Here is a 13,841-nt window from a genome sequence, read left to right on the forward strand (position 1 = left end):
AGGGTTTCGCGACTACCCTCAAATGCACCCTCTTTGCACCTGACTCTCCTAAAAGTTCAGCAGGCAATTCTGCTGCCCATGGGGGTCATTCCAAGTTGATCACTCGCTAGCAACTTTTTGCAGCGCTGCGATCAGATAGTCGCCGCCTGTAGGGGAGTGTATTTTCGCTTTGCAAGAGTGCGAACGCTTTTGCAGCCGACGTCACAAAAAAGTTTGTTGCAGTTTCTGAGTAGCCCAGGACTTACTCAGCAGCTGCGATCACTTCAGCCTGTCCGGTCCCGGAATTTACGTCAGACATCCGCCCTGCAAACACTTGGACACGCCTGCGTTTTCCCTACCACTCCCAGAAAACGGTCAGTTGCCACCCATAAACGCCTTCCTGTCAATCACCTTGCGATCGGCTGTGCGAATGGATTCTTCGTTAAATCCATCGCACAGCAACGATCCGCTTTGTACCCGTACGACGCGCCTGAGCATTGCGGTGCATACGCATGTGTAGTTTTGCCAAGTTTTAACCTGATCGCAGCGCTGCAAAAAGTTGCTAGCGAGCGATCAACTCGGAATGACCCCCCATGTGCAGAGACTGAACAGACCACGCCCACTTCAGTCACATGACTCGTTCTAAAAGGGTCTTTTAAGTCAGTGAGGCTCTTGCATAAATCGTAGCTGTTCTTGTTACAGTAGAGCATGTATGTATGAAATGTGTATTGTTGCAGCTATAGATATATACGGACCCTGTACGTGCGGCTGCCGGCATGGAAACACTTCACATTTATGGAGCAGCGGAAATGTTTCCATTTCACAGACAGATTTATTCAGTGTTTAGAACTGAAACAAAGACCTTTAGAGAATGTTCCAAATAAAAAAAAATACAAAAAAAATACATTGTTCTTGTATTGAAGGTCGCTCGCTTCTAAGTGCAGATTGCATATTCTCAAGATATCGCCATGTAACTGAGCTTCTGCTGTTGTAACGCACGTATTGCCGCAGAGGGGGCCATTTTGTGGGCGGGGCATTCGTGGAGAAGCAGCTAATCTCTACACAAGTGACTCTGGGGGAGATTTATCAAAGCTTGGATAGAGACGAACCAGTCAGCTCCTAATTGTCATTTTTCAAACACAGCCTGTAACATGGCAGTTAGGAGCTGATTGGTTGATACTTTAGCTCTCTCCACGTTATCACTCTCCAAGCTTTGATAAATCTCCCCCTTAGTGATGTCACGGGCGCACTCTTTGCCACTGTTATTAGCGAATAGCTGGGCGGAATAATAATAAAAAATATCTATATAACAAAATAAACTCCAGTATATGAAATAAAGGTCTCATTATGGAGTCTTCGGTAAGCGACACTATGAGAGGGCATTACAGATCCAGCACGCTGAGAACACAGCAGGCGCTCCCTCATGCGCTAATTCCCGGTATCATCCGCTGCGTGGGGACTGCTGACGGTGTTCTCGGTGGCTACTTTGTTCTTGGCACACCATGCCGGCAAGTGACACGATCTGACCAGGGTCCAACTTTATTGCAAGTCCGCGTTCATGTCTGCATCTGGGCGTTAATGTCCCTGGCTACACGCAGTGTCCGAGTAATCTCTTGATGAATGGGAACGTTTATATTTGGGAAAAGACAGAAAACAGCTTCTCAGTTTGGGAGCGCGTAGTATTAATGTCGCTTTAGGATGTGTAGAATGTCCGTGCCCTTGTTCTAGAGCCAAGTGCAGGCTATTGTTCTGTTAGTATTGTTCCTAAGTGTCACGGGCACAATTATTTTGCTATTTGATGGCGTTGATTGCCAGAGATACGCTGCAGGGCTGGGAGAATTGCTGGACGTGTCTGTGACTGCCTCTGAATGTTAGCACCTAAGTGTAGGTTACCGGTTACAGCTGGTGATTCCGGCGTCAGCATACTGACCGACAGGATCCCGACAGCCGGCAGATTTAAACAGATCCCGTGGGTAGGTGTCAGGCAGGATCTGTGTTTATATTGCTCAGGGGAAGTGCCCACAAGGGCCCTCATTCCGAGTTGATCGCTCGCTAGCGACTTTTAGCAGCCGTGCAAACGCATAGTCGCCGCCCACGGGGGAGTGTATTTTCGCTTTGCAGAAGTGCGAACGCCTGTGCAGCTGCGCGGCACCAAACACATTTTGTGCAGAACAAGACCAGCCCTGTAGTTTCTTATCCTGTGCGATGATTGCGGCGACGAGTGACACGGTAATTACGTCAGATACCCGCCCAGCAAACGCCCGGCCACGCCTGCGTTTTTCCACACACTCCCAGAAAACGGTCAGTTGCCACCCAGAAATGCCCAATTCCTGTCAATCTCCTTGCGTTCGGCTGCACGTCTGGAATCGTCGCTAGAACCGGTGCAAAACCACAAAGGACTTCGTACCCGTACGACGCGTGTGCGCATTGCGGTGCATACGCATGCGCAGATTAGCCATTTTTTCCACTGATCGCTGCGCCGCAAACAACAGCAGCTAGCGATCAACTCGGAATGAGGGCCAAGAGCTGTTACACATCCTTCTGTGGTAGGAGGGAGTAAAGAACGTAAAGTGACCTGAGCTATTCAATTGTTTGTGCTGATGGGCGCAAGTTCTGCTCACACCCTCCTGTGGTGGCGGGCAGATATCTGCCCAAAGTTTAAGCTTATGGGCTCCCAAAGTGGTGTTTTGGCAGAACGTACAATGCGGGTTTAGTTGCGTTACGCTTCTAAACACATTTGGACATAACCCATCTGCAGAGCAATTGAATAACGCCTGTCGGACGCTCATTTATTTCACCCACCCCAAAAAAAAAAAAATGTAATCCCCCCATTTGCATCTACAATAATGCCCACCAGGAATTATTATCAGTGTGAGTTAGTGACAGGAGGACACTGAGCGGCACTTTGTAAAACCTGTGCGTGGTGTCAGAACGTAACGCTCACCGTGACAGTATATATTGTTTTTTTGTGTGTCACTTCTGTAAAATGAGATGTAATGGGCCTTTCCTCCTGTTTCGCTACAGAATACTACACAATGGCGTTGTCTTTTGTTCTCTAGTCATTGGGTTTCTTTTCAGACCTTTGTGGCAAGAATGGCAGTGAGGAAGCGTGGCGTTATCCAGTTCTAATGTCCTAATCTCTTACCCATCTCCTAGACGCACACACCCTGCTCTGTGTGTGCTTGTAGCTAATAGCTGTGTTTCTGTGGGTTCTGGAGCCCTATTTGCTGGCTCTGGCTTGCTAGGAAGGAGCCATGTGTTCTTAATTTTGAATATTACACTCTTTCTGGAACGGCCCCAGTACAATTCCAACACCAGATAATCGAGTTAAAACTCATGTTTCACGTACGCTGTTTTTCTGTAACGACCCAAATCAGTTTCTGCTGGGCTATCACCAGAGACAAAGGGCCTGTCTTTCCTCAGCGCAGTACGAGGACGCCATAATTCCTCAAATTGGATTTCTGCTCCTCTCCTCCCTGCAGAACTGGGCTGGAAATGATTGCTGCACCCATTTTGTCTGCGAGCGCGGATTGTCCTTCACGGCCGTGCATGTGGGGTCATTGCGAGTTGATCACTCGCTAGCAACTTTTTGCTAGCGATAGTCGCCACCTATGGGGGAGTGTATTTTCGCATTGCAAGTGTGTGAATGTTTTTCCCAGAAACGGCAGCGTTTTTCCGCACACACCCATAAAACGGCCAGTTTCCGCCCAGAAACACCCACTTCCTGTCAATCACACTACGATCACCAGAAAGAAGAAATTTCTTCGTTAAGCCGTGAGTAAAATACCAAACTTTTTAGCAAATTTACTTGGCGCAGACGCACTGCAAACATTGCGCATGCGCAGTTTGCGACTAATCGCTCCGTTGCGGAAAAAAATAACGAGCGAACAACTCGGAATGAGGGCCAGTGTTCTCCCAACTGCGAGCAAAATTAATTTACCAACCGCAGCTCAGTTTGACCGGTGCTGTTCTTAAGCCCCTGAGAATGAAAGTGAACGTCGGATTTTCCCCTGTAACGTTCTTAAAGCAGGAGGCAATGAAGTGTTCTCTATCCTCATTCCATGCTGTGTCACTTGTTTTCAGACATTTATGTTTATACCTGTTTAATATCGTCAGAGCATGTATTACCTAGGAGACTGCAAGCTCATTCAGATCTATGAAACATTTGACATTTGTAAACTACGGCTCCTCCTCTTCCCCATTTCAACATGCCCATAACAATCCTTCAGAAAGATATCATGATAGAAGCTGCCTTCCTTGAAGTATATTGTTAAGGGCGTTTTTGATATGCAGATTTGTTGCTTATTAATGTCTAATAACGGGGGGTTTATAGGCAGCTGTCCGCCATTGCAGTCGAGGAAGATGATGGTTGTTGTCCCGTCATGCTCTGTGTGTTCAATGTTGCCTAATACTGCAGCACACACAGGGGCCCTCATTCCGAGTTGTTCGCTCGGTATTTTTCATCGCATCGCAGTGAAAATCCGCTTAGTACGCATGCGCAATGTTCGCACTGCGACTGCGCCAAGTAACTTTACTATGAAGAAAGTATTTTTACTCACGGCTTTTTCTTCGCTCCGGCGAACGTAATGTGATTGACAGGAAATGGGTGTTACTGGGCGGAAACACGGCGTTTCAGGGGCGTGTGGCTGAAAACGCTACCGTTTCCGGAAAAAACGCAGGAGTGGCCGGAGAAACGGTGGGAGTGCCTGGGCGAACGCTGGGTGTGTTTGTGACGTCAACCAGGAACGACAAGCACTGAAATGATCGCACAGGCAGAGTAAGTCTGGAGCTACTCTGAAACTGCTAAGTAGTTAGTAATCGCATTATTGCGAATACATCGGTCGCAATTTTAAGAAGCTAAGATTCACTCCCAGTAGGCGGCGGCTTAGCGTGTGTAACTCTGCTAAATTCGCCTTGCGACCGATCAACTCGGAATGAGGGCCAGGGTTTTGGAAGCAATACCTAAAAGGGCGGAAGGAAACTATACTTAATTTAAGGAAAGAAAACAAACTTGTTTTAATTACCTTGGCGAGCAGAGTAAACTGAGGCAGACATTAATAACTGCTTCTTCCCCATCCCCAAAACACTTAACTGTTGCAGCACAAGCCCTTGACAACGGCTTTCTGTGGGGGGATCTTTGCTTCAAGACAAAAGAGGTTAACAAAACCTCAAACCTCAATGTTGCCTACATTAACTGTATTTTTTTTTGGTCTTAGGGGGAAATTCAGAGTTGATCGCAGCAGCAAATTTGTTAGCAGTTGGGCAAAACCATGTGCACTGGGGGGGCAAATGTAACATGTGCAGAGAGAGTTAGATTTGGATGGATTATTTTGTTTCTGTCCAGGGTAAATACTGGCTGCTTTATTTTTACACTGCAACTTAGATTTCAGTATGAACACACCCCACCCAAATCTACCTTTCTCTGCACATGTTACATCTGCCACACCTGCACTGCACATGGGCCGTCATTCCGAGTTGTTCGCTCACAAGGCGATTTTAGCAGTATTGCACACGCTAAGCCTACGCCTACTGGGAGTGAATCTTAGCTTCTTAAAATTGCGAACGAAAGATTCGCAATATTGCGATTACACACCTCGTAGCAGTTTCTGAGTAGCTTCAGACTTACTCGGCATCTGCGATCAGTTCAGTGCTTATCGTTCCTGGTTTGACGTCACAAACACACCCAGCGTTCGCCCAGACACTCCTCCGTTTCTCCAGCCACTCCCGCGTTTTTTCCGGAAACGGTAGCGTTTTTTCCCACACGCCCATAAAACGGCCTGTTTCCGCCCAGTAACACCCATTTCCTGTCAATCACACTACGATCGCCTGAGCGAAGAAAAAGCCGTGAGTAAAAATCCAAACTTCATAGCAAATTTACTTGGCGCAGTCGCAGTGCGGACATTGCGCATGCGCACTAAGCGGAAAAACGCTGCGATGCGAAGAAATTTTCCGAGCAAACGACTCGGAATGACCTCCATGGTTTTGCCCAACTGCTAACAAATTTGCTGCTGAGATTAACTCTGAATTACCCCCTCAATCTGTGAGATGTTAATTGTCCCAAATTAATGTTTCAAAAGTTCACAACAATAGATATTTAACTGCGCAGAAAACCTTATGGGAGTGGGAGGGGGGATCACAATTCTGCACAGCGTAAGTATGGTATAATGTGTTCTTTGGCATTAAACGGTAACGGAAATGTTCTTATTAATACAATCCATCAAGTAAAAGGGCCATTGCAGGCGGCAGTGACTGACCCTTAGTTGCAGAAGTTTATTGCAGCCGGTTGAAAGGGGGTAATGTGCTGACGGTAGGCTTCCTCCCACTGCACGACTGCTGTTTTATGCAAGTCGCGTGCTGATTGCATCAGTACATGAGCTTAGCGCCAATGTCCGCGTACATCCCTGTGACTTGACCGGTGATAACGGTATTATACGAGCGGAGTTTATTACGTGTTACGTAGAGATAATTTCAGCTACCTTCGTTTCGCTGAAGTACGTGGGTTTTCGTTACATTTTATTCATCGTCCTGCTTCACTTTGTATTACTTTGTTTCTCGTCAACATGTAATGAACCACGGGGGTTCTGGGACTCAAGGGACTATAGATTGTGAGTTGCGAGCAGGGCCCTTTTACCCTCTTTCTCTGTTAGTCTTGTTTTATGACTGCTTTATTCCCAGCGGTAAAACGCAGCGAAATGTCCTGGCGCTATGCAAGAGAACGTTAATAAATAAAACAAGAGTGACTGAAATTCTTTAAAATTCAAGGATTATTGGCGATTAGTTTTTTAATGCGCGACCCTGCGCTCAGAATCCGCTGTTCTTATGTTTTTATGCTTAACGTTAGCTGAATGAATGAATGAATGTGTTACTTTATGTATACAAATTAGCTTTTGCGCTATAGTTTCACTGTATGGGAAAGACCAGTGCCTCGTTACCTCAATTAGCTAATTGAGGCGTCTCTTTAACCCCTGGTTGATAAAACGCCACGCTGGATTTGTTTTGTACGCAGAGAGTTTGCAGGTCAGAGTTATAAACCATCGTCAGTAAATGAGATAATGTAATATATATTGATAAACACGGCAGTTGCGGTTTTATTTTTCTTCTTCATAACTTTGTTCTTTGTATTTTTTGTAGTTAATTAACATTTTAGGCCATTAGATTTTAAACCCCTTATGAAATCACCACACTACAGATGGGGTGTGGTTCATTAGGTTGACATTGAGTTAGATCGGCATACATTGTGTCGACCACGTTTGGTCGACTTGCATTAGGTCGACGTGATCACTAGGTCAACGTTGTCATTAGGTCAACACTTTTCTTCAAAAAGTGACGGGGAACCCCAATTAGTGCACCGTGTCCCCCCGCTTCAGTTCCCAATTGTAGTCCACGTGGATCTTTAAGTATGAAAAAGGTCAAAAAATAAATATTTTTTTGAAAGACTCACGTCGACCAAACGTGGTCGACCCAATGTATGTCAACCTAACTCACGTCGACCTAATGACCGCCATCCCTACAGATGTTGCTCATTATTTGTACATATTGTTTAAGTAATTTGGCCAAAAATTAGTTTTTAAGAAAATAAACAAATTGACACATGGAGATTTGTGACAATGTTGCGTCACGTCGTCATTTCCTAGGTTGCGGTCCGAAGGGGTCACGGCACAAGACGTCAGATTCATTTACTTTCTTTTGTTTGTTTTATGTTTCATTTGTTGTCTTTTTTTGTTATGTTTTTGTCTTTACTTTGAACTTGAGTATGATATACCGAGAATAACCCATCAAACAACCCCCCTCCCCCATTCTCCTTGAGTCTAGGACTCACCCGGTCACTTGTACTCAAGATGACATCACATGCCCTCCAGTGACATCACTGGTGTCCGCAGGAATAACCACGGGAAATTGTAAATAAAAAACGACAGGGTTGCTGAACTGCGCCTGCTTTTTGCTTGACCCTTATCCTTTTTTTCTTTTCTATCCTTCATGTGTTTTTTTTCCTTTTTCCCCCCCTTTTTAATGGTTTAGCTAAATTTGAAACGTAGATTGAGTGTAAATGCTTTTAATTGTGCATGTAATGTAATTGGAAGCGTTTCATTTACCTGCTGATGTGAGTTTCTTCTTCATCTTAGTGCGTGAATGTACCTCTAGACCTGCATTTAGCTTCTTGTTGCAGTCCTTTGATGCAGGTAGGACACATTATAAATAGGCTTGTTGCTATGGGGAGTAATAGAAGTCGATGTGTGTGCTGTGTGGGTAACCTTTATATGCTCCTTGGACACTGGCGTTCCTTATAAACCAATGACAATCATTACATATCGCCTTATTGGGAGAAGAGAGAAATGTACATAAAACATTATTTTATATCAGAGGGGAGACATGGTGAAAAAATGTTGCGTGTACCCCAAAAACTGGGCTCCTGGTGTGAGGTGCCTGGCTATTTGTCCGGCCTTATGTTTAAAGTAAAACGCCAAATATGGAACTCTAAAGTGGGAGGGGGAAGTGTGTTGATGCGTTGTCTTAAATGATAAACTGTACAGTTGTTCACCACCTGCTGCCACAATTCCAAGAAAGTTCACCCCGTTAAACGCCAAATAAGGAACTTTATAGGGGGAAAGTGTGTTGATGCATTGTCTTACATGTTAAACTGTACAGTTGTTCACCAGCTGCTGCCACAGTTCCAAGAAAGTTCACCCCGCATAAACACGTTTGTTACTCATTGATAAGTGGCTCAGCAATGTTTGATAAAGCAGATTGACATACCCTTGTTTATCTATTGCCGATAGTCCGTTATAGCCCTTCCATTATCATCCAAGCCACTCTCAGCCAGCGAACGCTGTAGGGGGACACTTCACACAGTCATCACTTTTATGTCAGCAAACACTTACGTGTGATGTATAACAATGATAAAAAAAGTGTGTTAAATGTTGCGGTTAGTTCCACTTTAAGGAGAGTTCATGGAATCCCAGTGACTCACATGGTGGCTTTTAGCACAAATGGCCTCATAAAAATATTTTTTCTTATCACCATGATGTAAAAATAACTGTGAAGGTGAAATACTGGCGATTCTACGTTTTCCTATAAGTAAATATTACAGTTTCCCACTCACCTTTGAGCTGTGACAGGATGTTGTTACATTTTGCAACTAATTACTTTTTAAAATAATTTAGTTCTATAGAGTGCACTGGTCACCTACATGCAGCGGAGGCGGACATATTGTGAGTGAGCCAATATTCCTGAGCAGGAACATGTATGTCATCAGTTCCAACTGTCCCTAATTCCCTGGAACATGGGGCTTCCTCATGTATCAACAGTGTCCTTCAAATCTCTATTACACCCTTATGTCTCCAGGATGTCCATCACATCTCATGTCTCACTGATGTCTCAGTTATGATGCTCATGTCTCATGTGAGTGATGCCCCCCACGTCTCAGTGATGTCCCTCACATCTCATGTCTCAGTGATGTCCCTTACGTCTTGTGTCACCAGTGATATCCCTCACCTTCCAGTGATATCTCTCACGTTTCAGTGATGTCCCACGTGCCTCTTGTCTCAGTGCTGTCCTTCATGTCTTAGCGATGCCTCCAATTTCTCGGCGATGTCCCTCACGTCATATGTCTCTGTCATTTTCATCATGTCTCATGTCACCAGTGATGTCCCTCACATCTCATGTATGAGCAATGGGTCTTATGTCTCCGTAATCTCCCTCATGTCCTAGTGATGTCCCACACTTCTCATGTTTCAGCAATGTCTCTCACTTCTTGTGTTTCAGCAATGTCCTTCACATCTCAGGTCTCAGCAATGTCCCTCAGGTCTCAGCAATGTCCCTCATGTCTCAATGATCTCTCTCGTGTCTCAGCGATGTCCCTTGTGTCTCATGTCTCAGCGATGTTCCTTACGTCTCATGTATCAGTGATTTCCCTCATGTCTCCGCAATGTCTCTCACTGCTCAGCGATGTTCCTTATGTCTCATGTATCAGTGATGTCCCTCCCTTCTCAGGTTTCAGCAATGTCCCTCACTTCTCATGTTTCAGCAATGTCCCTCACGCCTCAGGACTCAGCAATATCCCTCAGGACTCAGCAATGTCCCCCAGGACTCAGCAATGTCCCTCATGTCTCAACGATGTTCCTCATGTCTCAGCGATGTCCCTCGCATCTCATGTTTCCACTTTGACTCTTACGTCTCCTGTCTTGGCGATCTCCCCCTCGTCTCGTGTCTCAGCGATGTCCCTCACATCTCTTGTCTCAGCAATGACCCTCACATTCCATGTCTCATTGATGTGCCTCACGTTTCGGTAATGTCCCTCATATCTTGGTAATGTTCCTCACGTCTTGTGTCTCAGCGATGTCCTTCATGTAACCAGGGATGTCTCCTTTACTTCTGTCTCAGCAATGTCCCTCACGTTTCAGTGAAGTCCCTCATGTCTTAGCGATGTCCTTTAAGTCTCATGTCTCTGCGATGACCCCCACATCTCGTTTCTCAGTGATGTCCCCCACATCCTGTGTCTCAATGATCTCCTTCATGTCTCATTTCTCAGCGATGTCCCTCATGTCTCAGCGATGTCCCTCACGTCTCATGTCTCAGCGAGGTCCCTCACGTCTCATGTCTCAACAATGTCCCACACATCTCATGTCACCAGGGATGTCCCTCACATCTCTGTAATGTCCCTTATGTCTCAGCGATGTCTCTCATGTCTCAATATGTCCCCCATGTCTCCGGTCTTAGCGATGTCCCTCACGTCTTGTATCTCAGCGGTCTCCCTCATCTCGTCTGTCAGTGATCTGCCTCACGTCTCATGTCTCAACGATTTCCCAACATGTCTCACGTTTCATGTCACCAGTGATGTCACTCACATCACGGTGAGGTACATCATATCTCAGCAGTGTCACTTACTCCTCATGTTTCAGCGATGTCCCTCATGTCTTCCCTCACATCTCGTGTCTCAGTGATGTCCCTCACTTTCCATGTCTCAGTGATGCGCCTCACGTTTCGGTAATGTCCCTCATTTCTTGGTAATGTCCCTCATGTCTTGTGTCTCATCGATGTCCTTCATGTCACCAGGGATTGTCCTTCACTTCTTGTGTCTCAGCGATCTTCCTTATATTTTGTGTCTTAGCGATCTCCCTCACGTTTCCGTGAAGTCCCTTATGTCTGGATGTCCCATAAGTCTCATGTCTCTGCGATGACCCCCACGTCCTGTGTCAGTGATCTCCCTTACGTCTCATGTCTCAGCGATGTCCCTCGTGTCTCAACGATGTCCCTCACGTCTCTTGTCTCAGCATTGTCCCACACATCTCATGTCACCAGGGATGTCCCTCACATCACTCTAATGTCCCTCAGCAATATCCCTTAAGTCTCATGTCTCAGTAATGTCCCTCCTGTCTCAACATGTCCTCCATGTCTCAGGTCTTAGCGATTTCCCTCATGTCTCGTGTCTCAGCGATTTCCCTCACATCTCTTGTGTCAGTGATCTCCCTCATGTCTCAACGATGTCCCTCATGTTTCATGTCTCAGCGATATCTCTCACGTCTCATGTCACCAGTGATGTCCCTCACATCTCGGCGATGTCCGTCATGTCTCAGCAGCGTCCCTTAAGTCTCATGTTTCAGGGATATCCCTCATGTCTCCCCTCACGTCTCAGCAATGTTCCTCACGTCTCATGTCTCAGCGATGTCTCTCATGTCTCATATTACTGGCAATATGTCTCGGTACTGCCCCTCATATCTCTGTGACATCCCTCTCATTTCTCGATGCCGCTAACCTGCCTTGACATGTATATTGGTTTAGGCTACAAAATGTCTGCCTCCGCTGCGTACAGGCACCGTGGTACGTCAGGCCGACAATGTTTTGCACCTTTATCCTTGAGCATTATGTATTACAGCCGCCTGGCATAGCGCCAGATTTATAGCGACTCATGACATCACATGACATTTGCAATATTGAGGAACAATTCTACAAAATAAGTGTTAAACCCAAGCAATGAGCTATAAAACCGCTGTACTAGTACCTTTCCGAAACACGTGCAGGCTTCAGCATCCTGTTGGAACTGGGGCTATATGAGACTGTGGGGTATATAGAGAGCAGGGTGCCCGGCTGTGGGTCAGGAACGAGCCCTCTATGAAAATATCGATATGTTTATGATCACACTCAGCTGACAGACCATACAGGGGCTCTGCTTGTGTTTTACTTTTACAGAGCAGTAGATAGCCATTTACCAGTGATTAATACTGATCTGTGTGCCTGCATTTCATTGCTGAATACTTCTGTCATATCGCAGTTACCTACCTACAGTGCACAGAGTGGGTGGAACCAGTATTCATCCCTATTTTACTGAGCGTAAGTGGTATTGCTGAAGCATGAGACACTAAGTGCCTCATGCCTCCGTTATTTCACTAGTCCCTTGTTGACTGCAGTCTCTGGAACAGGGGCACTCCAGCTGTTGTAAAACTACACATCCCAGCATGCCCTGCCACCATTTTTCTGTTAGGCCATGCTGCAACTGTGGCAGGGCATGCTGGGAAGTGTAGTTGTACTTGTATATTGGTGTGATCTCCTAATAGCTGTGTTAGGTCCACTTTAGCTGGGTACTTTTGCCCATGTATGCACTCCCTGAGCTTGGCAGTCCCGTGGATAGGGTGTGATCCCCTCCTCTTTATTTCCCTGCCTGCAGCTGCCTTGTTTTAATACACCTGTGCTACGTTTGATTACATAGAACAGTGGCCCTTATTCCGAGTTGTTCGCTCGGTAATTTTCTTCGCATCGCAGCGATTTTCCGCTAATTGCGCATGCGCAATGTTCGCACTGCGACTGCGCCAAGTAAATTTGATAAGAAGTTTGGTATTTTACTCACGGCATTACGAGGTTTTTTCTTCGTTCTGGTGATCGTAATGTGATTGACAGGAAGTGGGTGTTTCTGGGCGGAAACTGGCCGTTTTATGGGAGTGTGTGAAAAAACGCAGCCGTTTCTGGGAAAAACGCGGAGTGGCTGGAGAAACGGGGGAGTGTCTGGGCGAACGCTGGGTGTGTTTGTGACGTCAAACCAGGAACGACAAGCACTGAACTGATCGCACTGGAGGAGTAAGTCTCGAGCTACTCAGAAACTGCACAGAAAAATCTTTTCGCAATATTGCGAATACTTCGTTCGCAATTCTGCTAAGCTAAGATACACTCCCAGAGGGCGGCGGCTTAGCGTGTGTACTGCTGCGAAAAGCGGCTAGCGAGCGAACAACTCGGAATGAGGGCCAGTGTTTTCATCGGTGGCAGTGATCTGAGTGCTGATTGTCTGTAATTGCAGCGGGCTGGTAACACATACAGACCTTACCGCTCGTTAGGTTTTTTTTGCACTGCTGCGAGCAGATAGTCGCCGCCTATAGGGGAGTGTATTTTTGCTTTGCAAGTGTGCGAACACATGTGCAGCCGAGCGGTACAAAAATTATTTGTGCAGTTTCTGAGTTGCCCAGAACTTACTCAGCCGCTGCGATCACTTCAACCTGTCCGGTCCCTTAAATTTACGTCAGACACCCGCCCTGCAAACGCTTGGACACGCCTGAGTTTTTCCAACCACTCACAAAAAACGGTCAGTTGCCACCCACAAACGCCTTCTTCCTGTCAATCTTCTCGCGATCGGCTGTGCGAATGGATTCTTCGTAAAACCCATCGCACAGCAACGATCCGCTTTGTACCTGTGCGACGTGCCTGCGCATTGCGGTGCATACGCATGCGCAGTACTGACCTGATCGCAGCGCTGCACAAAAAGCTAGCGTGCGATCAGGTCTGAATGACCCCCATGGTGTGTTGTGTTACATTGTATTATCTTCTGCATGTTACCTTGCTGCTGTCAGAGAGATAGCCAAGTGCAAGGTGTATCGGTT

General features: G+C 46.2%; 1 protein-coding gene across 39 annotated transcripts in view; it reads left to right on the forward strand.

Annotated features, from left to right (window-relative positions):
* The window catches only part of TCF7L2 (transcription factor 7 like 2), a 262,286-nt gene that overhangs the window by 69,043 nt on the left and 179,402 nt on the right, over positions 1–13,841 (forward strand). For 28 of the 39 annotated variants that reach the window (XM_063962607.1, XM_063962608.1, XM_063962609.1 and 25 more), the window contains exon 4: positions 8,103–8,159. The exons of the other annotated variants lie outside the window; for them this stretch is intronic. In XM_063962607.1, coding sequence (XP_063818677.1) covers positions 8,103–8,159 — 57 coding nt within the window. The remainder of the gene's footprint in view (positions 1–8,102; positions 8,160–13,841) is intronic. 39 annotated transcript variants of the gene reach the window in all.

The sequence above is a fragment of the Pseudophryne corroboree genome, chromosome 3 (genome assembly GCF_028390025.1).
Source record: "Pseudophryne corroboree isolate aPseCor3 chromosome 3, aPseCor3.hap2, whole genome shotgun sequence".
Classification (NCBI taxonomy): Eukaryota; Metazoa; Chordata; class Amphibia; order Anura; family Myobatrachidae; genus Pseudophryne; species Pseudophryne corroboree.